General features: G+C 42.5%; 1 protein-coding gene across 5 annotated transcripts in view; it reads left to right on the top strand.

Annotated features, from left to right (window-relative positions):
• FNDC3B (fibronectin type III domain containing 3B) overlaps nt 1-24,967 on the top strand; it is a 157,153-nt gene that overhangs the window by 68,651 nt on the left and 63,535 nt on the right. For all 5 annotated transcript variants that reach the window (NM_001252324.3, XM_046898436.1, XM_046898435.1 and 2 more), the window contains 3 exons: nt 5,332-5,408; nt 11,696-11,939; nt 13,683-13,970. In NM_001252324.3, the coding sequence (NP_001239253.2) occupies nt 5,332-5,408; nt 11,696-11,939; nt 13,683-13,970 (609 nt within the window). The remainder of the gene's footprint in view (nt 1-5,331; nt 5,409-11,695; nt 11,940-13,682; nt 13,971-24,967) is intronic.

The following is a 24,967-nucleotide window of genomic DNA, read 5'->3' as shown; positions in this document are numbered from 1 at the left end:
AACATGGTAATGCTATCATACTACAATTGTAAGGCAAAAAGAATGGTTTCTTCTGAGCTGTAATCTGAACAGAAAGTGAATAGTGGAGGTGCAAGTCCAGCTGAATGTACCTGTAGAGTTGTTCCTCCGAAGGGGGAGTGCTGTGCATATGCAGAAATGTCTCTGTTGGAGCTGTGTCCTTAGACTCCATGCATGCTGCTGAGATCCCCTTTTCCTCCTGCTAATCAGGGAACATTGTCTAGCAGCTGAGGCAGCCTGATGAGGAGTTCTGCAAGCGTGTACTCAGTGTCCTTTTATTCACATCTTAAGTGTAAGTGAGGTTGCCTTAAGGAAAGAGACCCACAAGTAGTGCAAAACTCTGCAGCCACCTTCATGGATGTGCCGCCCCATGGGGATGGCTGAGTGCTGGGTGCTTTTGCTAACCCTGGGCAGTATTAATGCCCTTACTCCTGTGCCTTCCACAGCCCCACTTCTGCAGGGTGAATGCAGCATAGCTGGGATTCTTCTGACATACCAGACCTCTCTGAAGGTTTCTGAACAGCTGTCGTGTTGTCCCCTCGGGCACTCAGTCTTGTAAAAGCTGCTCCTTCTTCATGCAGAGCTGCCTCAAACTACAAGTTTTGTAGTCATGTAGGAACAAAGTATTCCGGTCTGGATTAGCAGCACATCTGGGTCCTGTGCAGTGGTGACTTCAGGAGGTGTGGCTGTGGGGCATGGGACAAACAGGCAGAGCTTGGGCTGTGGGTGCTCTGTGCCATCACCCAACGTGGCACATATGCTGCTGTGAGCATAATGGAGTAGGAAGAGAAGCTGTGTGCACCCAGCAGTGAAAGGCAGCCTGTTTGTGCTTGTTTCATTGAGGAAATTGTTCCGGAACAGCTGCTCGTCCATGTGAAAATGCAAACCCCTGGGTCCCCGCCAAGGGCAGCAAGGCCTGGGTCATTAGTTTTAGCAGAGCAGGCCAATTTGCCCTTAAACGATCTTCCCATTTCATTCGGTCACAGCTCTTGCTCAATAGATTTACTTCCTGAGACACCCCTGTGTGTCGAGTCACAGCACTGAGAGCCACAGCGGCGAGCTGAGGGAGCAGCGAGGTTTCCGTGAATTAATTCTAGCTGTTATGCTGTGTAAAGCACAGGGCGCGTGCTTGGGTGGCATTCATCTTTTGCTCTGCTATCACAGAAGATTCATAGTGTTAAAACTTAGAGGATTCTTCAGTTTCGAAGTAAGACCCTGCCAAAATCACCACGTCTCTTCTCCTGCAGGTGTCACAGGGTGCGATCCTAAGTCACTGTGTGCTCACTGGAAGCAGGGCTGAGATCCCACTGAGCAATTCATGGACCTGAGAGTTCCTGTTCACTGGGGAATTTCAACCTGAAGCCAGGAGGGGATTGAGTTGTAGGAGCAAGCTTTGCAATATGTGCAGTGGAAATACATAGCAAAGCATGTGGGCATAGGTTTGGGACTGGATTTGGACAATATTCTGCAGTGAAAATGGTTTAGCAATAGGGAGAGAAAAGCATTGTGTTTGCGGAGCAGCTGGGGAGGGAAAACAGCTTAGTGCAGTGAGCTTGCTGCTTCATGGTTCTGCACACAAAGAAAGAAACGGGCAAGATGCATTGCTCCAGCCAGAGGAACCAGCGTGCCAGACTTTTAGGCTTCTGTAATTAACAGAAGAAAACTAATTAATTCATGCATAAAAGGTCACTGAGGATTATAATAAAAGCCTACTGATTTCAAAACTGCTTTTATACAAGAGCGTTGCGACTGCCGTGGTCTGAAACCAAGGCTCTTCTGCCTTGAAAACCTCGGGGCGGAAATTCCTGCAGCGGGTTGTGCTGTGATTGCAGAAGGACAGGGAATGGACAAAGAGCTGACCGTCCCAGGACAGAGCAGCCTCCTGGGCTGGGGAGGTGCAGGAGGGAAAGGGGAGGAAGACTTGGTTTCATCCGCAGCTTCACGTAATGTGCCACAGTGCAAGTACGATAGTAGTGGTTTCTGTTGTGTGCAGGTGCCTTCTTGGTTTTGATTTTTGTTTTTTTTTTTTTTAAAGGCAGCAGATCTGGGAAACGCTTTTCTCCTCTGGAAATGTTTTACAGTGATTACAATGAAAGGGGGGCAGCATAGGGTTCACCAGGGCTTCAGGCTGATCACCAGCGTTGCCGCCTGGGAACAGCTCTGCTTCTCCTGCTTCCTTGATTAGAAATGTGTTGGAAGCACAAACTCTTGGTGCTGTCAGGGCAGTGGGTTCCTCACACCTGCCTTTCAGGGTAGCTTTGGGGCAGCTCTCCAGAAGCTGCTGGAGGCGCTCAGTATTTACACTGCTGGAGCTTGGGGTGGAATTTGGCCTCCGGCTTTGCAAGCAGCTTTGGCCAAATCTCTTCTGGCTCAGTTTTGTGATGGACCCAGGGGATGGCCTTCATTTGTTAGCAGGTTCAAGACATACGAAGGCGAGCTTGTTGCAGTGGGCAGCATCCAGGGCAAAGCAGGATGACTCCTCCTTGCATAGATTAAACTGTGTGTTGATCTGTGAGCTTCAATTAAGACTTGCAAGGGTTTAAAATGCCCCGGGGGAAACTCCTTACATCCTTCCTATGAATATAAGTAATTGAGGAAACATCCTTTTCTAAGTACGTACTTTTTTTAACAGTTAAAATATTGGATGCCAGTAAAAGATAAATAAACTTCCTTCAAAAAAAGGTTTGATTTTGTTTTAGTGCTGAACAGGGAGTGGTTTCTCTGCAGGCGAGGTCTTCAGTAACTCTGGGGCTGTGCGTCACTCACTGCCACTTGAAGTTGTTTTGATACCGTTGACGGGAGAGATGAAATAATGTATGCTAAAGTCATTTGGCTCGCCTGGAAATCAAAGCACTGGAAACAAAACCCTGCCGCAAATCACGGGGCTGTCGTTCTTTTAAAACCTGTTACCCAAATGACTTTAACAGTTTGTGGGTTGTGCGCGAGGTTAGGAATCATCTTGCACAGGGCACGTTTTGATGATAAAACCCAATCTTTCTTTTATTGGAATGGAAGTGTTGCAGTCAACAGTCTCGGTGTGGGAGTTTGATTTCTTCCTGCCAGTTGATTGCTGCTCCATATGAGCAATTGGCAAGGGCTGTGCGGGACAGATGATGGCCGTGCCGAGTTGAGCGATTCTCAGCTGTCATATAGCACTTAGCTGATCTATGCATAGAAACTCCAGAACTGCTCCATTTTCCAATGTATTTCCAGGCAGAGTTTATATTTTTGAGAGACTGGCTAGGGCCACGGTGACTGTAAGTAGAGAGGATTTTGATTGAGGTCTCGAAACACGTTAAAAATTAAGGCTTTATTCTCTTTAGCATCATTCCCTTGTTGTGTCACATCATTCACATCTAAAGTGAGCCGCATGACGGTGCTAATTATTCCTTCCACCAAATCTTGGGCTCATTGCACCCTGAAGAACCCAACAGCACCTGTTTGTCCCACATGGCTTCTGCTCCCCCAGCCCAGTGCTGCTGTGCACACTCCTGTTGTGTGCACTGTGCCCTGCTGAACTCGGCACTGTGTAACCAAAGGAAGTTCAGAGGAAAGCATGAAAACATATTCCTCGGAAGACATATACAAAGATTGATTTTTTTTTTAATAGGAAAAATGCATTTACTCAAATAATATTTCTGAAAAGCTCCCTGCGAACCAATTGTCACTTAATATTTTGTGATGGGTTTAAACAGCCACTTAATGGACAGCTTAATCCACCCAGCAATTGCTTACTGCTCATACTGTTACATTTTTCCATTCACGCTAAAGCTGTTGACTGTGGGAGCTTTATTAGGGGAGACAAAGGACATTAATAGAGCTATGAAGTGAGGTGGGGAAAAACATCTGTGCTAGATGAGTGCTAAAGCCATTTTTCCTAGTGGGGCTGTAGTATAGGTGAGGTTCCCTGCATAGTTAGGTATTGAGCAGTATGAGGAGCAGCAGAGCTCCGCGCTTAAAATAACTTCTGAAACAATAAACACTGAAACTAGAGGAGTTTTCACATGTTTAATGCACTTAATAAATTATCATGTTTCAAATGTAGATGTGACTAGTAAAAACCATATGCAGATAGAGAATGGCTTCTTTATGGGTCAGTGTGGACCGGCATCCCTGTTTTCTTGCTGCTGTTGGATGACAAGCTGTGGCTCACTCCGTTGCTGGAGGTTTCGCCAGACTTGTCCAAACATTTGAGGCATGAGAGTGTTGAGCTGATGAGCTGCCATTCCACCCCTTTATGGCTAAAGTTCTCCACGTGTTCTGACATTTGGCTTCCCTTCCTGGAGTGGGACATGGTTTGGAGATGCTGGGTGCCTCCTCTGTCAGTGGAGGTTGAAGTGATCTTTTGTAGTAATTGTCTAAGCTAAAATTCAATTGGCAGCAACAAAGTGGAGAGTTGTCTGAGCTATTCTCCAGAGTTTGGCCGTGAATTCTAAGCCCATGGCAAATGCTAGAGGAACAGATTAGAATGAACGTTAGCATATGTACTAGGGAAATCATTACATTATTCTTTTCAAAACAGTAAACTCTCATTGCAAACATCTGTCTGTTGTTTGAGGAGTTCATTTTATTGACTGCTACGTGTGATGTGTTTGGTTTTAATGGCTAAATCAATGAGCAACGAAGTCAACTACTTTCATTTTATCTAGATGCTTTCTTGCAGCTGTGAGGCTGTGTTTGCAAAAGTCAAATGATTATGGCACTTGCTTTGTTATGCTTGTACTCAGTGCCTCAAAATGGAACTGGCATGCTCAGGGCTGGATTTCAGAGTGGAAACCATAAGCTTCTTGCTTGTACAACTGCATTCCAAGGTTAGTCTGAATAGCTGAGATAATGAATTTGGTCTTTGTGCATTCCTAAATAGATAGCTTTTCGCATATGTGATTTTTGGTACAATTGGACACTTTCCTTGGGAGTTGCCTAGCTCCAGGCTGCACAGTTTCTGCTTTGTTCTGCACCTCCATGTCTTTGACAAGAATAACTTAACCAGATTTCAGTACAGGAATTGTGGGCTGCTAAAGGACATATTGTGTTACTGCTTAATGCTGTATAAGTTGATCAGTGGGTAATATAAAGCCTGTGTTTTAGCTGTTTTATGATGAAAATATTATTTCAGCAGAATATATGCTAAAGTCATCGAACAATGATCTTCTTTTCAGGATGATGGCATAAGGCATTTTCCACACACCAGATATTACTGGATTTGCTCATTTTGTTATTGTAGGCTTCTAAAATAAAGCTATTTTTAACCTTTTCTGAGCAATTGTGCAATTTCTTTCAGCTGAAATAAATCTCTTTTTCCCTTTCTTTTAGGACCAGCAGAGGTTCCCATGATGTCACCCAATGGATCCATCCCTCCTATTCATGTGCCTCCTGGTTATATCTCACAGGTATGCTTCTGGAAGAGTTAATATGTATATAGAAGCAATGGCATTGATCACATACAGAAGTCTTCTTGGTTGAAGTTTAGAAATATGTATGAAAATGAAAGTTGTAATGTGTATTTTTGTATTTGCCTTTATTGGCAACACATACATGCATTTATGCATGTGAGCGTGCCCATGTGCATCTTCACACACTGTATGCAATGTATACCCATTTTTTTAATGCTAGCAAAATCTGTGCATATAGGTTGAGTCTATATGTGCAACTTCTTTACGTGTCCATGTTGGTGGGTAATGTGATAAGCTCTAGTGTGATAGTTGTATATAGTAGAAGACTGGTGGAAGTGGAAGAAGCTATAAAATACGCTTCGGGTCCTCAGTGTTATCTCTGCAAAATCTATGACTTGCCAAGAGGTGAATGTTTTGTTTTTAGGATGGCTGTGATAGAGTTACCTATTCTGTTTTTATAGAAAAAAGAAGTGGAAAAAGGTTTTTCACAAAGCTCTTAGGTTTTGAAACTCTTGAGCAGCTGCTGATCTTTTATGTAAATAAGAAATTTAGATGACCTGATTGTTAAATTTTCGTTCCATCTCCTGCAAAGATTAGAGGCTTTCTATAGTTAAAAAAAAAAATTAACACCAAGTATAACAGCAAATGATATAATCTTCATATTTATTGTATTAATTTCATTGAGATGCATACTAGACCAGAAGTTCTACTAAAAGCATACAAAGCATTTTGGATCTCACTGATGGATTAAATAAGAGCTTTGGATGCACGCGTTCTGACTTCTTCTTAAGTAGAAAATGTATGATGTTCTGGAATCTCTCCTCCCTCCCCAGGAAATGTGAGCTTGTCTAATTCTGAAAAATTGTGGATGGCGTCATGCTTAAATCCCACAAAATACTGCAATCACTCTGTGGTGTTTTAACTTCTCAACAGAATGGAAACATGCCCCAAGTACAGAGGCTGTTGTTAGCCCTCTGCCACTTAAAAAGCCCTGCCTGAAGAACTAGGAGCAAGTACAGGAGGGACAGGGCAGGCTTTGGGATGCGTTTGCTCTTCCTTTGAAATAACTTTAATACCGTTTTGTTACTAAACTGCTTCTACATCTCACTTCCTGGACTAAGGTATGGGCTGGCTGTAGCTGAAATGCTTTGCCAGACCAAGTGATCGAAGTCTTCGAGTTGTGACTTTGTTTGAACCTGGTTTCTCTTGTCTGCTTTTTGTGGATCAACCTAATAATCCCGCTGAAGAGCTTCTTGGTTTCTTAACCAATTAAAAAAACCCAAAAACCTCTTCTGAAGAAAATTGTCCAAGCAACTGGAAATAAGTTTTAGGGTAGGAACTGTATGCAGTGCTTTTCAGTAGCACAATATGTGCTCTACTCTGTGGAGAGCAACCCTTTTTCCTTTCAGATTGCTTCATAATACATAACAGTTGATAGTAGTAATCAACTGAGTTCTGATTGTAATAAATGCCTCTGCCTAATTTGCTCTTGCTTGTGCTCTATTGTCTTAAAGTTAAAAACGCTACTTTGTGATAATCAGTAAGAGCACAACTTAAATTTAGAATGGCATGGGAAAGGATTTGGGGGCGTTCTGTTGAGTGCTTGAATAATGCAAATATGGAAAAGCATGACCAGAAACTTGTTTGCTTAGGGCTATTGGCCGAAGGCTGCTCTCACTGAAGCATATCCAGAGTAATTCCACTGAGCTTGAGGAATTACTCATACATAATTGGACATGAAAGTTTGGTCTGAACCTCCACGTTGCTTTTATTTACAGAGTTGTTGATATGCAATCTCGGCCGCAGCTATTTTAAGGCGCAGGGCCTGGAGGGGTGGCTGGAGCGCGAGGCATGCACGGTGCTGCTCAGCCGCCTGTGGGCAGCAGGCTTCGTGGGGCCGTGTAGGCCGCACTGTGTGCTCAGCCCTGTGGTTTGCTACGCATTGAATGCACACAGACTTTGATGGAAATAAATCGTAACCTCTAGCAAGTGGGAAATCTTTAAATAACGTTTAAAGTGGTGGAAAATCCAACACATCCTCAGGGTTTTGTGTCTGGGTAAATTCTCTACGCTGGGAGGTGTTCTCTTCCAAATTAAATTTGTCTAGCACAAGTTTTTAGCCACAGACTCAGTTTCTGTGTGGCTTACTGCTCACAGAGCTTTCCTTTGCATTTTGTGGGCTGCAACCAATAGAGTCATCCTTTAGCAGGATGATCCTTCTGAAACACTGAACGCTAGGAAGGCTCTGCAGGTCTCAGGTTGTGCTAGGTTTTAGGTATCCTAATATTTCTGCCAGCATTAGGGACGTTCTCACTGTTTCCTAAGGTGTGAGTGTAATACTGTTGCTTGTATGCAGTGAATGACAAAGATAGCGATGCTAAACTTGTCAGGACTGGCGTGAGCTTGGATTGGCATCCTTAAAAAATGAAGTGAATAAATAAAATGTTAACATCCAAGTGCCTCGAAGATGAGCTCATTCTGTACTGTTTTCTGGTACAGATTGATTTATGAATGAAGTTTCAAATTAGTTTATGAAATTCCACAAGTACTGGTCATGGTCCACCCAGTGGCTGTGCTCCAGCAACCCTTGCTGAATCTTGCATGTTAGGTTTAAGTGAAATAGGAGTAGGATTTTGAAATGGAATGTAAATATATTCCATGCTACCATGTCTATTCAGTAGATGTGTGTTACAGAATATAACAATGATTGTATTCTTCCAGCTACAACTTACAAAATCCAGGTACAGCTTACCTGTGCAAAAAGAACATCTGTCTTTTTTTTCCTGCAGGTGAAGTATTAAATTTCAGTGGAGAAAACTGGAGAACATAGAGTAGTGATATATGAATATGTAAATTGCCTTAGATTGAGTTTTCATCGCTACAGTACTATATTTAATGCAAAACAAATAGCATTGAAAAAAAATGCTGTTCCCCAAACATGGCAACCAACAAAGAAGGCAATTTTATTGTGTGTGAGTAATGTTTATCCAAACTCTCCTGAGAGATCGTGCACCTCACTTACTAATTAATCTTCTTAAGATAAGCACATAGAACTATGCAATAGTAATACAGTTAGCGAAGTGGCATGCCAATTATACCAGCAAGCACAAAAAATAATAGCAAGAGACAATTTAGCTAATAACTGCTTGAAAAACAAACTAATGCAAATTTAGCTCTAGGTGCTGAGCAACCAGAACTATTTGTTTTTTGTAAATTTCATCTGCTAAATTGATAATAATTACTTTTAATATTATGGTTATATCTAGAGACAGAGGTTAGAGAGCCAGCACTGAATTGGAGGCTGCCTAGTAGACAGTGCATTCTGGACAAATTTCTGGTCTTCACGACACACAGTCTCAAGCAGATGTGAAGAGCTGCAGATTTCTTCTTAAATTATCAAAGCTTGACCTCTCTACTAAGTTACGCTATTTACTTTACTATTTGTTTATCAAAACTAATTTATTCTGTCTTTGATTGAAAAAATGTCATCTCCCAGAATGATGCTACAGGTTTTATAAATCTGGAGGTGTCTGCAGTCTCAACCAATTCTGGCCTTCTTTTCAGTTACCTGATGCCTGTAAAACCTAATACAATGCCAACTTCATGATCTGCTAAGGACAGAATGTTGTATTTAAGCCTTGTCTTCTGCTTCTAAAATTTACATATCTATCTATAAAACCTAGTTTAAAGAGGAAATGCCGTGCAGGGCAAGAAAATTAAGGGACTTTTTGCAAGATCCCTTGTGTTTCTGCCTTGAGAACACATGCACATGAAGTAACAGGGATGCTGTAAGCATTTGTGGCCTAGAGGAAACAAAAGATATTATTCTCCTAACTTCTTGATGAAAGTCTTTTGGAAGGCTGGCTCATCCCCTGATCTCTGGCTTTTCTCACAGTGCTGATAATCTGCAGTTTCAGCAGCAATAGAATTTCAAAAAGGCTGTCAAAAGGACTTGGAGGCTTTCTCCCTGCTCTCTAGAAGATAGTTCAGGAAGAGAAATCATACTAATTTTAGTACTGATTTACATGAGGAACTGCTGCAGAGCACAAGTTTTCTGTCTAAATCTGTTTTTTGACATATTCTTCTTTCATCTAGAGCACGGAATCCAGATGTCATCTGATGTAGATACATGGATAAGGGCTTGAACCCACCAGGGCTCTGAAGCTTAGCCTGCTGAAAGCCTGCATGAGAGCTTTTTATGTCAAAATGTAGGGGCTTGCTGTCTCAATTAAATAGTAATAGGAATCTAAGAGAGTTAAGTCTCAGCGTTTTCATGTACAGCCTTAAATAAGTCATTTTGGCTTTCACTTATGCTAACTGGAAAAAGACTTTTCCTCCATATTTTAGAGCAAGTCTCAGTCCTGATACATGGATGAGGGATGTGGGGGTTGAGTAGAACCTGATAGCAGAGATTGGAGGCCTGAGAATGCAGCAGTGAGACTGAAGTGCTGCTCTGTCTCCCAGGCTCAGCTGTCTTCTGAGGGCTGTAGGGTCTTTGAAATTGAAAGCTAGCAGATGACAAATTGCTAGCTTAGGTTGTAAAATTAGAATTTAGGAAAAGTACTTTAAGCTAAACAATTCCTATTCTGGTTATTCAGCATAGCAAGCAACACATCTCTTAATGTAAAACATCAGTTACAAGTGACTGAATTACTTTCTATAGAAAATTTCCTTCTGTAAGGAAGCCAGCTCATCCGTGTCCTTGTCTGTGGTGTCAGCCCATAGCTTACAGGCGTAATTCACATAATCTTAGGGCACAAGTGGTGTGAGTTAAGAATTGGGTCAGCTAATGCTGGTTGAATTATACCTTGGGTAAGTTGCTCAGATGATGCCTGAGATGTGGGCTTGTGCTCGCTGGAGCATTGCTGCTCACGGCTCCAGCACTGTGTGTGACAAGGCTCGTCACCCTGCAGCAGGAACAGTGGTGTGCTCATGTTGTGATTGCTTCTGCTCAGGGTATGTCAGCATAGACAATTTTTTTTTGTGTGGTTTGGGCTAAGACCCCATCACGTTGATAGAGACCCAGGAGTGTGGGAATCTTCAAGATTTCTTTTGCTGGTGCTGTTAGGTGGAGCATAAGCATCTCCAGTGAGCGACAAATGGCTGAGAACGGTCATATCTTGTGGCAGGCATCTAACGTTTTCCAGACCTTGTCTGCCAAACACCTTAGCATGATGCATCATTGTCAATGCATCAGGAAGCTTTGTTCTCCATCCTTCTGTTTGTGCTGCAAATGGTGGGGCTCGAAGCTGTCCCTTTCTGCATTCACCTTTCTCGTACACGGCATTCATCACAAACATGATGATCTTCCCTGTGTCGTCAGTCAGTTTAGAAAAACTAATTTCTGACAGCCAAACTGGTTCTCTAAATTCTTGCACGCCTTTCTACCTTAAGTATTTCCACTTTCAGAATTAAAGGAGTATTAATTGCTCAGTTGTATTTTTAAGTTCCAGAGATGGCAGGATTATTTTTTTTTTGAATAAGCTTCAAGAGCAGCTTGGCTCGTAAGTCTGGCCTGAAATGGGGCTGGCTGACTTCTCTCCAGAAATATACTTTTTCCAGAGCTGTAAGCTGAAAACCATTCTTTTTTTTTTCAGCCTAAGCACATTTCCACCTTTCTACATCTGTTTTTACATGCCTTGACTCTGATCTTTGGGGCCAAGGTATGCATATTTGAGAATTGATTTGCATGGACGTATAGATCGGCTCTGTAGTGGGAGAAAACTGCTGCCCTATGGTTTGCTTTTAACAGATAGAGATACCTGCTGTGAACAGAGCAATTCCTTTGAAAAAGGGTGTCAGCACAGCAGGTTCCTGCAGCTGACAGGTCTCTGCACACACACAATAGCAGTGCCGGTTAATCTCCAGCTGTTACTAACTCTGTGCTCACTCAAATAGCGCTGTCAAAATCAGTGGTAGAACTTTTATATGCAGAAGGTAGGATTGGTCTTAATGAGTACTCTTATTCTGGTGCTTTCTGTTCCTTTCTTAATTGCTTTACTCTATAAATACAGGGTATTTGTTTTGTCTCTTACCCACACGGTTATCGCTGGCAGTAGTTAGTCTCCCAGTGATGAGTGTGGCTATCTGAATCTCCAAGAAAAGCCACATCACCACTGTGTTTATCCGTGCTGATATTCATTTTAGAAATGTGTTTGTGAATAAACTTAAGGACCAACCATTTTTTTTTTTAATGGGATAACAAACTGTAAACACTGCTGTTATAAAACCGTGTTCAGTTCAGTTGCTGCATAACGTGCCCCTGTCCCTGCCTTCTCTTGCAGGTGATAGAAGACAACACCGGTGTCCGGAGGGTGGTGGTCACCCCACAGTCTCCAGAGTGTTACCCTCCCAGCTACCCTTCAGCCATCTCTCCGACCCATCACTTACCTCCCTACCTGACGCACCATCCTCATTTCATTCACAACTCCCATACGGCTTTTTATCCTCCTGTCACTGGGCCTGGGGATATGCCACCACAGTTTTTCCCACAGCATCATCTTCCACCTACACTATATGGAGAACAAGGTGAGTTGGAAGAAACTGCTGGCGTTTCTCACCTGTTCAGGTGTTAAGGGCCAGTGAGACCAAAAGTGGCAAATGAATTAAAGGAGACTCCATCTGTGTTCTCTTATTTACTGGAGCAAGAGGTTGTCAGCATGTGTCACTACCCGGAGTGCAGCAGCACAGGACAACCCTATGGTGCAACTCTAGGTTATAGAGGCAAAGCTAATTTTAACTTAATTCATAAATATGGAGTGAGGGAAGTTCTCATCCTGTGTTCCAAACTAGGGCTGTGAGTCATGCTGATCGTTCTTCATTGTCATGGTGCAGCATTGTACAGAAAACCAAAGGACAAAACCCTGGCTTGGGAGTGAGGATGGATAAGGAGGGCTAGATCTGAGCAAGATTTGTCACAGATATTTCCAGTGGGAGAAGCTGAACACCACTTCCTGTTGGCAGCAGTGTGCGTTCTATCCCTCAGAAGCTCAGAACCACAGAGGTTTTCCAAGAAATAACAGGCATTTTCTGTTTGTTATTCTGTTTGAGTCTGGGCAGCAAAGTCACTGAAAAGCACTGCCCGGTACCAAAGAGTAACATGACAACCCAAATCAGGTCATAAGTAAGTCACTGCCGTAAAAGAAGTGAAAATAGCATATTTCTGTCTGAAATATGTGCTGCTGTGTCTGATCCATCCTGGAGAGAAGTCTGTGTGTAACTCAGATTTAATAGTCAGCAAAGGTGCTCGAGATACTTAACGTGGAAATCAGGTCAGGATTCATGATTTCACTCCCAAAATACCTGGACTTAATACACTTTAAAGAATACTTTCAAGCCATATCAGCAGAAATAAGACTTTTCTGGAGAGGGAAAGAGACGGAAAGAGGTATCCAGTGATGCTTCTCTTTGAAGTTTCTGTTGACCAACAGACCATCTCCTAATGAGGAATGGACGTTACAGCTGACATTTAATTTCCTTATCCTGGGGGGAGGAAATGAGGAAATGGAATGTACAGGACACCAATAGGCCACTGCAGCTCATCAGATAATTAGGTGAGGAATGTTTCTTCTGAAAAGAGAACAGTGCAGTTTGTCAGATAGCTTAACAAAATGTTGTGTGCAAACACTGGAGTGTGTTACGTAAACACAGGGGCTTTCAGCCACTGGCTAAGTGGATGCTGAATAGTTCTATAGCCAGGAGATAGCAGGAGTTTGGTTCAACTTAAAAACAAGCAATAAAAATCCAGAAATTAAGTAATAAAAATAAAAAATCCTAGATTGCCTCAATAAAATGACCTATATCTGTGACACTAAAATAACTGAAGTGGTGAGTATTGGAATATTATACTGGTGAATGTTAGTCTGCTGTTTCCCAGGCTTGTACAAGAAACAAAAATGGGGAAGAATCGATTAGATTTCTTAATGAATTTATGAAGTCTTCTTCCAAAATATTTGTCTTATTAGATTTTTTTCCTTAAAATGTGGGCCTCCGACTGAAAAGCAGGGGAAAGAAAACTATTGCCCCCATTACTGTATTTTATTTGTACATAAATCTTCATCCAGAGAGTTTTGAAATCTCAAGCAGCAAGTGAGCACCCTTAATATGATGCTGAAGAAAACCATCAGTCCTACAGAAAAAGTTTCTTAAAAGAAAAAAAAAAATTGTTTTAGAGGTAATCTCAGGGAAAATCTGGGATTTAATTTGGAGATGATCAGGAATTTGGTTGGTGATCTTCTTCTGAGTTAATGTGAGTGAATTCTTTCGTTTCAGAAATCATACCACTATATGGGATGTCCAGCTATATTACCAGGGAAGATCAATACAGCAAACCACAGCACAAAAAACTCAAAGAGAGGCAGATTGATCGCCAAAACCGTCTGAACAGTCCTCCTTCATCCATCTACAAAAGCCATATAGGCAGCTGCACAACTGTATATAATGGTTATGCAAAGAGCCACAATGGAGCGAGCAGTGGAAGCGGTGGGGGGGCACCAGGAGTGAAGAAGCCAGAGCGCAGAGCAAGAAGCAGCCCGAAGTCTACCGAACAAGAGCCACATGGTAAAGGCACATTTATTTATTTTTAATTCCTTTTTATTGCACCTTTCCAGCTTACGACCGCCTGTATATGGATCTAGTAACTACGCCAAAAAACACTGCCACCCACACATAAAGACAGTGTTAATACAGTGTGAACTTAAATATCAACACTGAGTTTGCTATACTGTATTTATTTTGTAAGCTGAACCCATTGCCTCCTATCTTTCTTAACTATTCCCTGGTAGCTGCAGCATCATTTGCTTTTTATCTGTTAGGAGAAATGCATTTTGCAAGCAAGTTCTTGGTTTAATTTTACTTATCAATCAGGCATTTCACAAAGTCCTTGGGTACAACTGAGCTCTAACCAAGACCAGACTGCTGGGTAGTACTACTTCTCTGTTCTGGGTGAGCGTAGTAAACTTGCAAGAGCATTGTGAGATAATTGCTGAAAAACCAAGTTTATGTGAAGCTTCACCAGTTAGTTGAAACAGAAGAAATGTGACAAGTAGCAATTGGAATTCATAGCCAGATCTGGCTACTTCTGAAATAATTTTCTTCAACATCTTTTTTTTTTAAGCTCGTCATCAAAATATTGCGAGTCTACGGTGAAACAGTAGGTCATTCATCTGATTCAATCTCTAGCTTACCACAAGCCATTCTGCACATAGCCAGTCCTACCTTACTCTAGCTCAGTAATTTGTTCTAATAAATTATAACTTTCATCCATTTTGTTCTCAATAGGAATCATTTTTTCATAAAGAAAAATGACTCAAGACGTGAGCTTTTCCACATCAGTCTATTGCTGTATTCATACATACATACTAATATACAAATATCTGCAGGAAGGTGATCACTGAGGCTTTGTAATGGCTCCCACTGGACAAAATTGTCTTTATCAGCTTCTAATCAACTCTGCTACTGCTTAATTTATCTCCTGTGTTTCTTCTTGATTTATTTGGGGATCTATCAACACTTGACTTGTGGCCTTATGGGTTATTGGGGTGAGAGCTAAAAGCAGCCTAGAAGTAGCTGATAATTTTGATTCGTACTGCTGAGACAGCAGTGTGTTCAGAGTAACTGAGGAAAAGAATGCCATAAGTAACAAGTATGGAAACTGCTTCAGATTAGCTTTGTGTGCGTAGATTCAAGTCTGCCACTAGTTAAAAATTTGATGACACTGTGTTGTTGCTTCCAAAATTGCAAAGTGCCCTGGAAAAACTATTAAAGGTACTTCATATATAAAGAATAAGAGTCTTGAGTTGGAAAGCCAGGCTTACAGAAACCTCTTGAGAGGCATGCAGGAATGTATGAATTTAGTGTAAAACTTTGAATTGTAGAGTGGTCTGGGTTGGAAGGAGCCCTGAAGATCACCCAATTGCAGCCCCCTCTGCCATGGACAGGGTTGAAAATTTGGAGTAGAGTGAGGGAGAACTGAAGGCGATAGGTTCCTTTAACCAAATGTAACTGAGATTTGGGTGTGCTTTATAGCATATTGATTCATATTGGGTCGGTGTGTGTGTGGAATGGCAGCTGACAGGCTCATGGTGGGTCTTGGGTGTCAGAACATCCTGGTACCAGCTTGTGGCTTGAGCAGTGAGCTGCTGGCAGGAGGGGCATTAGGATCACTGCATGCTGCTAGACCAGAAGCTTGCAGGTCCCAGGTGGAAACTAGCATGGGTCAGCAGCAGAATCACAGAGGGGTTATAGCCTTGAGGGACCTCAGCTACAGTGAGGCTATTTCACAGTGCTGTAAGAACAATAGTGAAGAAAATGTTCATCATGCCATGCAAGGACAACTTTACTTTTTCCAAATTTCAGGGCATGAGATATTTAAGCTAACAACATTTTTCTATCATAATACATGTGATTTGCTTATTCTGTGCACATGAATAAGCACTCGAGGAACATTTTGCCTTTTGTCAATAACTTGCTTCCTGCAGATTTTAAAAGAATGCTTTTTTTCCCAGCACTTTTGGAAGCAACAGGGTGACAGCATCATCAGTTGTGCTAAAATTAAGTAAATGATGCTGGAGTACGTAAATGATGTGTGCTTCCTCTGGCCTTTTTCAGTGACAGCACTGTATATTTCTTTTGGGAGGCAGAGTTGTAAATAAAGATTTCTGGCTTATGCTGGATACTGGAAACCTGCCATTGTAAGATTAAAAAAGAAAAGGCAACCAATGCCTTATAATCAGAAAGTTAGCAGCTGATCTGTGTGTTTGTTGTGGTAGGATGGGTGGTGTCTTGTACAGGCAGAGAACACGGAGGTCAGCTGTAGGGGTCCTGATTTGAAATCCATTCTGTAGCTTTGCAGCAGGGCTGGTTTAAAGTTTGAATGGGAGTGGGTCAGCTGGTTGGTTTTTTTTCCATAGAGGAGCCTTGCCATGTAAAAAAGAGCTGTGAGCGGAAATCCTGTCCCATTCAATCTGTCCTTTATGAATTTCAGTCTGAGTCACTTCCTTCTCATGCATTCAGTGGTTTACTCCTTGGTTATGGAAGGATCTACTCGTTTGAGAATCTCTGTGTGCGTGTGCAAGTGCTGTGGGCACATAAGCAGTTTTAAGTATTCTTATAGTGCTCTCACCTGTTTGCTAATAAAAAGTTTCTTCCCTTCAGATCAGATAAAATCTCTTAACTCTCGTTGAAGTTTCAAGAACCTAAGATAGCCAGAAGCACTTGCTGTGAATAGAAGCACTCCTGCCTGCATTGCTGCTGCACATTTCTCAGGAGATCTGACTACTTCTGTGTGCTCATTTGTTTGAAAATGGACTCAGTAAGAGAGCTTTCCTAACTATGGTGCTTACTTTGAAAATATTTTAAACATACTAAACTCAGCAAAACAAGGTCCTACAATGCTCTTTTGGGCTACCGATCTCTTTTCTGGCTTCCTAATCTCTGCTGATTACAGTTTTTTCAGCCCAGCTGTGAGGCTGCCATTTCCATCTAGAGAATCTCCCATTGCAGATCCCCCAGCAGGGCTGCTGATGTGAGTAAAGCTAGCAGGTATTGTTAGCCTGGGCAGGTGCTAGCAAGAGCTGCTATCAGCAAGCTGCTAGTATGTCATGTTGAGTGAATGAATGACAACACAGGAAATAGAGCTGATGCTTTCTTGGTTCAACCCTATCCTGTTCCTCTCATTGGTAACGTTTAAATATATTTAGAAAAAGGGTGTTCTTTTATTTTTGTTTTTCTTCAATTGCATCGAGTTTGATGAATCCAGAGCCTGTGAGTTAAAGGGAAATGGAGATGTGATTCAGTGCAGACAGGAACCAGGCAAAGTTCCTCTACTTATTCATTCTGTATGGTGCCAATTCTTTTCTATTCTAGTCTCGAATCTGATTTGTAAACCTGTTGGGCTGTTAGTGTATCTATGTCTGTGTGTTCTACAGATTTAAAAGCCTAGCTGCTTTACTTTGAGGTTTGTAAGCACTGAAGTTGAGAAACACTGTGGCAACGTATGTAATGTTTATGTTCCCTTAGCCAAGAATTGATGATTGTAGCCAGGAGCAGGGAGGGTAGTGATAGGACGAGGAGTAACAGTTTTAAATGAAAAGTGGGTAGATTGAGATTGGATACAAGGTAGAAATGCTTTACTCTGTGGGTGGCTGGGTACTGGCACGGGTTGCCCTCTGTAGCTGTGGATGTGCCCAAGATGTGGATGGGGCTTTGAGCAACCCGATGTGGTGGGGGTTGTCCCTGCCCATAGCAAGGGGTTGGAACTGGGTGTGTGTTAAGGACCCTTCCAACCCATCCGTGATTCTATGAGGACCTTTATTAAACCAATCCAGAAATATTCTGCAGACAAAACTTCTCATAAATGATTCTTCTGCAGACATTAAAAAAAAATACCCTTACGTAAGTGCTGCTTTCCCTGTTCCTTAAATGTATTGGATTGTATAAAATAAGGAGAATTAACAAGATTGTCTCCTGAAAACAAACTGTCAAAAACAGACGTAATGATTTCATTAGTAGCATGGAAAAAAACTCTCCCAAAGGCTGGAGTACGTTTGTCATGATATTCAAGTTTTAGCATTATACAGAGTAATGGGGTATGAAGCATAGTATTTACTAGAAATGGAGGCATTCTGAACCTTGTGAGTACAGATCAGCATCACACACGAAATCTTTGTAGTATTACTGTTCTTGCTGCTTTTTATAGTTTCATCAAATAATATTGCTTGGCCAAATTGCTTAGATTCCTATAGAACTAGAAACATACCACGTGTTGTGTGTGTGCTGGTTTTCTAATTTTTAGTAAGTGAGAGGAAATAAACATGCTTTAATTAGGGCACTTGTCTGAACTTGAGTAACCAGTTAATTTGTGACACCTGGGAATTTCCAGTGTGATATTCCTGTGCCTCTGCCCTACCTCCCACATTACGTTCTTGTTTAGATTTATTTGCATACATGGGTATCTCTTAAACATTCTTTATCTTTCATATTTTTTTTGCCCAATTAATAGGGTGTGAAGCTGTTTGTACAGGCAGAAAGTGAAATGGTTTTGTTCCTGGTGGCCGAGTGTACCAGCCAGCTCCATTAGCTGGGCCACACAGATTGTACACCAAAACATACTTCAAGAAGTAATCACGTGAACTGTCCTCTTAAGGCGAGCTCATATGGACTGATGAATGTACTAGAGAAGTTGACATTATGTGGAGTTCAAGGAAAGTACATTCCCACGTTTATGTCAATCTGTGTGCGTGCAAGAATTTATCCAGACCAGGCTTAATTCATGGCTTTTCTTTAGCAAAGAGAATTGCTGACCTGAGAAAGGCGCTGTGTATTGAAGGGGAAAAACAAACCTCAGTTTCCTCTGTTGCCTTGAGATTTAACTTAGATCATGAGGTTTTCATGGCGAAAGGTTAAAATGAAACGTCCAGAGGAGACCAGTGATACTGAAGGTCAAGTTAGTGCTCACATACTCCCTCCCTTAGCCATTGCTTTGCCCAGTTCCAAAACCAGCAGTGTCTTGCTTTTGGGCTGCCTATGGGTTGTTCCAGATAGCATGTCTTTCCCTGACAAACTCTTTCTTGGAAGCCCATTGTGTGCAAAATAATTTCCAGGAATTTACAAGCCTGTGGAAATTTGTCTGCGTGTGGATTGTTGGGGAGCGTGGAGGTGTCTTCCTACCATACCCGTACTGCAGGAACAAAACCGAGTTTGGGGGAAGTGTGAATGACAGAGCACACTTTGTTCTGGCAGGAAAGCTGTTTTGTGCTTCATTAGCACAGATTCCTGCAATTAGGGTGCAGGAAAGAGGAGATATTCACACTCTATTTTTATGCACTTATCTGAGAAGATGAAAGGATCAGCTTTGTAACTTAGGCTCCAGAAGTTGTTGATAGGAGACTCTCTTCATCATCTAAATAGGAGCATTGCCTCTCAATGTAGCTTCACAGTGCTGTCCCATCTTGAATCTCACTGCTCTTTAAGGTGAACATAAATATGTTTAAACATGGTTTAATCCAAGCTTGTTGTAACTGAAAATACAAACAAAACACTTAGTAGCTGTGGGCAGCTTGATCTGGCATGGCTACAAGCTGCTGTGAGTTGGTCTCTGGGGCTTCCACAGCTCCGAGGCAGAGCTAGGGCAGGTGGGTCACTGTGCCTCTGCTTACATTTGCAGTCTCATCAAAGAAGCTCAGACAAAATAAACGTAACCTTAAACAAGCCATCCTATTAGAAACACAGCTCGAAGTCCAGGAAAGTGTAGCACAGCACTGTAAAGGGGGAAAATCTGGATCCAGGGCTCTCATTTAACCTCACTGGTTACTTTAAACCTTTTATTGTTTTTCCCCAAGGCTGTTTTTCACAATTCTCATTTGACCCTTCTAGTCTCTCCTATTATTTGTCCCATCTGCTTTCATCCCTCCCTCGTCTCGTATTTCCACCGTGATCTCTGGCCGAGGGGAGCTGGATAAGCTATCTGCTCCGTGATTTATCAGGAAGTTGGTGCTGGATGACGCAAGGCTCCTCTTCCCCCAAAGGATCTTCATATTATCTCAAGAATTTGCAGCTTCTGCTGCTGCCGACAGTCAAATCCAGAAGACTGAAATCTGAGTCTGAAAATTCTGCCTAGGAGTTTACGTAATTTATAGATATCCAACCAAGAGGAAAAAAAAAATACATACCAAGACCATTTTCATGCTGTTTAAATGCTCAGTAACTAAATCCCTGTGCTGGGGAGAAAAGTTACACAAAGGTCTCAGAGCTTCAGAGCAAGATAAACAGTGTATTCTCACCAGTTAGTAGGAGATAATGCGGACCACCGACAAAGGAAGGGAAACAAATTTCCCTTATTTGGAGATATCTGGGACATTGAGCCAGGAGGGAGAGGGTATTTATAGTGAAGAGGTAGAACATTTCCTCTCTCCAGAGTACAAAAAAATAAAAGCACCTAATAATTGAACGAACAATCCCTATTTGTCTGCCCAGATGTTCTGAACAATGTCTGTTTGTATATTCATCTGGATTTACAAAGCTGATGAATTGAAATTTGATGTCCCACTGAAGTTAATGGGATTTGTTTACCCATCAGTGAGTTTCCTTTTCTGAGAAAGGATGGAATTTGACGTCCAAAGTTTTGAGTATTGCAATTAAAAAGTGGATGAGCTTTCCTTCAGAATGAAGCAGTCGTTTCATTTTCTCCATGGTTTATTATGGAAGGCTTTGTCCTGAACCTTGGGGCTCTGTTGGCTTTTTTGTTTATTTTTTTCTTCAAGGAGCTGTGCTTTGGAAGCAGCTGCTTTGATTTACTGTGGTCCATGTGACCATTGTCTGAATTTCACCTCAGCAATGAAATCCAGATCAAGCTGAAATTCTTGTTGTTTTGCTGAAACTTTCCCAGTGATCCATAATCAGGTGGATATTTCTGAGAAGTGTTTTAAATATTTGGGAAGATTCAGAGGGGTGAAAGTGGCCACTGAAGTATCTGAGATTTTATGTCGTCCTCATCCCAGCACTGTTAATTGCACAGACAGTTCAAAGAATCACAGAATGGCCTGGGTTGGAAGGGACCTCAAGGATCATGAATCTCCAACCCCCCTGCCAAAGGCAGGGCCACCAACTTCCCCATTTAATACCAGACCAGGCTGCCCAGGGCCCCATCCAACCTGACCTCGAATACCTCTGGGGACAGGGCATCCACAACCTCTCTGGGCACCTGTTCCAGCACCTCACCACTTTCATAGTAAAGAACTTCCCCCTGACATCCAACCTAAATCTTCCTTCTCTCAACTTAAAACCATTTCCACTTGTCCTGCTGTTATCTACCCTTTCAAAGAGGTGACTCCCCTCCTGTTTGTCGGCTCCCTTTAGGTGCTGAAAGACTGCAATGAGGTCACCCTGCAGCCTTCTTTCCCCCAGGCTGGATAAGTCCAAAGTTCTTCCTACTTGATTATTGTTGATCATTAATGATATAGACATAGGGACCAGGGATTTTTAAAGGATTTTCTTGCATGAATTCTTCATATCCCAGACATGAGAGGGCACTGATAACATCATGTCAGCCTTTTTATTTACTCTTTTACTTCTATATTGTAGGAATTTAGCACCTGCCAGTGAAATGGATTTATGATTTACACTGAGTTCACTTGAGACTCGTGGTAGTGGATAACAGTGAGGTTGGGCCAAATGCGCGATCCTCATGCTGTGATGTGTGTGGATGTTGTGTGGGGGCCATGGGATATAACTGGACACACCAAAACCTGTACAAAACCAGCTGGCTTCCTTACAGACAAACTCACTCTGTGTTCTCCTTCAGAAACGATCACGTTTGTCACGTTAGTTCTTTGCTCAATGCTATTTAATGTAGTACTAGTTCAAGTCGTCGTAGGTTGTCGTTCAGGTCTGGCTGCAAAATAATTTAGGCAGGGATTGTTTGAGTAAGTTGTTTGTCTTCTGTCAGGAGGAAAATAGCTTTCTCCTGTTCTGCTGCCAGTGCGTAGGTGTTGTAGTTGAGGGAGAGGGCAGTGGGATTTCCTCGTCTTCCCCATCTCTGAGGAGCAGCTCAATGGAATTTAAATAAATAAATACATTTTCTCATCTTAGGTTGCTCTGATGGATGTCCCCCGAGGTACCTGCAGTCTGGCTGCATCATAGCTCTCATCTAGGAAGAGAGGTCAATAATGTAAAAGGAAAGCTAGGATGGGATTCTTTCAAAAAGCATGATGACTCCATAGCTGTTCACCTCAGCTGATGGTGAAAAATCCCAGTGCAGGTCCCACGAAAACTCATTATATTTCAAATTTGAAGGTCTTTTATCTTGTGGAATCTAACTTTTAAAAACATGCAGATACTGTAAATAGTGCATAGAAATAGGATTTCTCCTTCAGTGTAAATATTAAGACAAAATCAAGCGCAGTTAAAATGCCAGATTTCTGCTTTTGTCCTTCTCTAGAGAAATTGTGCCTGCTTACCTTCTCATAAGAGGGAAACAGCGCTCTGATTCCGAGAGTAAAAAATGGGTTATTCTGAAAACTAAACAGCTCAAAGCTCCTTCCATTGCCTGTAGCAAAACCTGAAGAAGACATTTATCCTCTTATTCAAGGGAGGCTGCGTGGTCGTAACTGAAGGCAAAATTTGGCTTGCAGTTATTTACTTGAAGTCTCTTCACTTCTTATGGGCACCCATATGCCTTTATGTTGGGAAAGTACTCTGCTGCCTTCTCATTGATGTAGCAACGGTGGCTTTACGGAGTGCATTGCCAGGGAGATTGTTAATTTTGGCTCAGGAGCTCCCTTTAATCCAGACCACTTCTGTAGCTCCTAGGGAGTTTGTTTCAGCTGTGCTGTCTGATTGTTTTCCTACACAAATATGCATATTTGCAGGTTATTTTGCTAGCGTTTGTGTTTGATCAGGAAAATGCTACTATTGTGTGTAATGGGCAGATTACCAAGAGTGTGTGTTGGCCAGTTTTTGTACGGTTGTACTTTTGAGGACTCAGAAAAAGCAAGTTTTATTCGAGGTGCAATACAACTACCACTGTCTCCTTGCATTGTGGACAATCTTTTAGAGAACAGTGTTTCCCGATCGGCGTGGTGCTGCTGTCACAGTGCTGGAAAACCTCTCACCTCAGTTGGTGACACTGAAGACTTGTCAGAGGACTGTGCTTTACAGGAATTGTTTGCCACTCAAATGTGAGGGTGTGGGGATCACCTGTTGGCTGCCTCAGCCGGACCCATGGAGAGAAAGAGTGATGGGTACAAACCCACGTGAGAGCTGTCTGCAGCAGAGCTATCTGTGATCAGCCTGTGAAGAGATGAGTGCAGTTCTTGGTGCTGTCGAGCTCGTGCTTTCCATCAATGCAGAACTCAGCGGAGAGAAAAGCGGTGTGACCGCCTCTTGTTGCTCATGTCTGTGACTTTCTGACCTTACGCTGCCCAGCTGCTGTGATGTCTGTTGCTGTGACTGAAGGGAACCTTTTATTTCCGAGAGGAAATCTTGGGTCTGTAAGTTCCAGATAACGTCATTTCACAGCTGGCAGCAGCGAGGCTTCCTTTAGAGCCATGGTTTAGGAGCATCAGTACCTCGGTGGCACAGTCGGCCCTCACCTCCTCCTCTCCTGGACTTGGAGGATCCTGTAGGGCTTTTTTTGACTGCGTGTTTGTGGCCGCTTGGAGTAATAATAGCGACGTGTTGCTCTGGGCAGAAGTTACTTCTGCCTTTGAATGACCGCTCAGTTCCTCAGACTTGGAGGGCTGCCTGGACTGCCCTGGCAGGGCGCACAGTGGCTCTGAATACCGATGAAGGCAAGACAGACAGGCAGTCATGGGCTGAAGTGACAGGAAATAGAGCTGAGAGAGGGAGGGCATGGAACAGTACGCAAGTAAATGAATGGAATTAGGGATAAGGCGATGCCACGCATTCCAGCTGTCATAGAAAATCATGAGACGTTTGAAGAACTTCATTGTGTCTAGAAAAAGATTACCACTTGCTGGCAAGGCTTGCAGCTGAAATGAAACATCAGATTCTGGCCCTGAAGCTGTGAGTCAGGAGCTGCGGGAGAATGGGAAGAGGGCTTTTCAGTCTCCATGTTAGATCAGAAAGTTTTCTTGTAGTTGCCATTAACGCCTTTCATGTGAAGCTACAAATGGGCTGCTGACAAACTCCCAAAAGAATAGGTAGAAGAATGTTTTGCAAAGATGTAGCAAATAAAAGGAGCTCCTCCAAATGCAGTCAAATCAGAAATGATATAGGAAAGGAAGAAAGCTATGAAAGAAGAGAGAGAATGCTTGTTTAAAACAAAGAAACACTAATAAACTCACATTATAGCAGTTTGGTCGTCAGTCAAGTTGGGCAAGGTGCAGGAAGGGGCAATGATTGATTAAAATCGCTTATTAATTAGGAAGTACTGACTGTAATTTTGAAAAAATATATTTATTTTCCAAGTCTGCTTGTAAGATCTGGTCGGAGATGAACTGCACTGAGCTGCTGTTCTCTGGTGTCTGTTCAGCAGGTAACCGTGCAGCAGTGCTGTCCCCTCCTTGGCCAGAATGCAAATGTTTTGCATCTCTCAGCTGCTCCACTTGTAGATATTTGTATTCTTAGCTGCAAAGATGCTTTGTTCAGCCTTACTAATAGCTGTCACACGGGAGCACTCCCCAGAGTGGGGAGTCTTTACCCATTTTGCATTTGTGGATGCAGGAATTTGCCTATGCTGGCACGGCTTAGAGGAGTGCTTTGGAGCTGCATTCTGTAGCACTTACATTATGCTAATAAGATCAGCAGAATATTAAATGGCTGTTCTTGGCTCGCTGCTTTTTTGTGAATCAGCTGTGGCATTTTTCTCTGTGGCTTCACAGAAGGGAAGCCTGGTGGCCACTGCAGGTGGCAGCTGGTGGAGTCAGCCCATGCTTATCAGCAGGTTCTCATCTTCTCAAGCCCATGTAGTGGGCAGGCTGCTTTGTGCAATAGCAAAAAACCAAGCTGCCTGAAGTAAATAAAAGCAAAACTTTTTGACACAGAGAATGTGCTAAAGCAAGTCAAAAGAGAGTTCTCTGAGAGGATGCCCTGTGTGT

The sequence above is a fragment of the Gallus gallus genome, chromosome 9 (genome assembly GCF_016699485.2).
Source record: "Gallus gallus isolate bGalGal1 chromosome 9, bGalGal1.mat.broiler.GRCg7b, whole genome shotgun sequence".
Classification (NCBI taxonomy): domain Eukaryota; kingdom Metazoa; phylum Chordata; class Aves; order Galliformes; family Phasianidae; genus Gallus; species Gallus gallus.
This window is presented reverse-complemented; position numbering and strand designations above follow the sequence as displayed.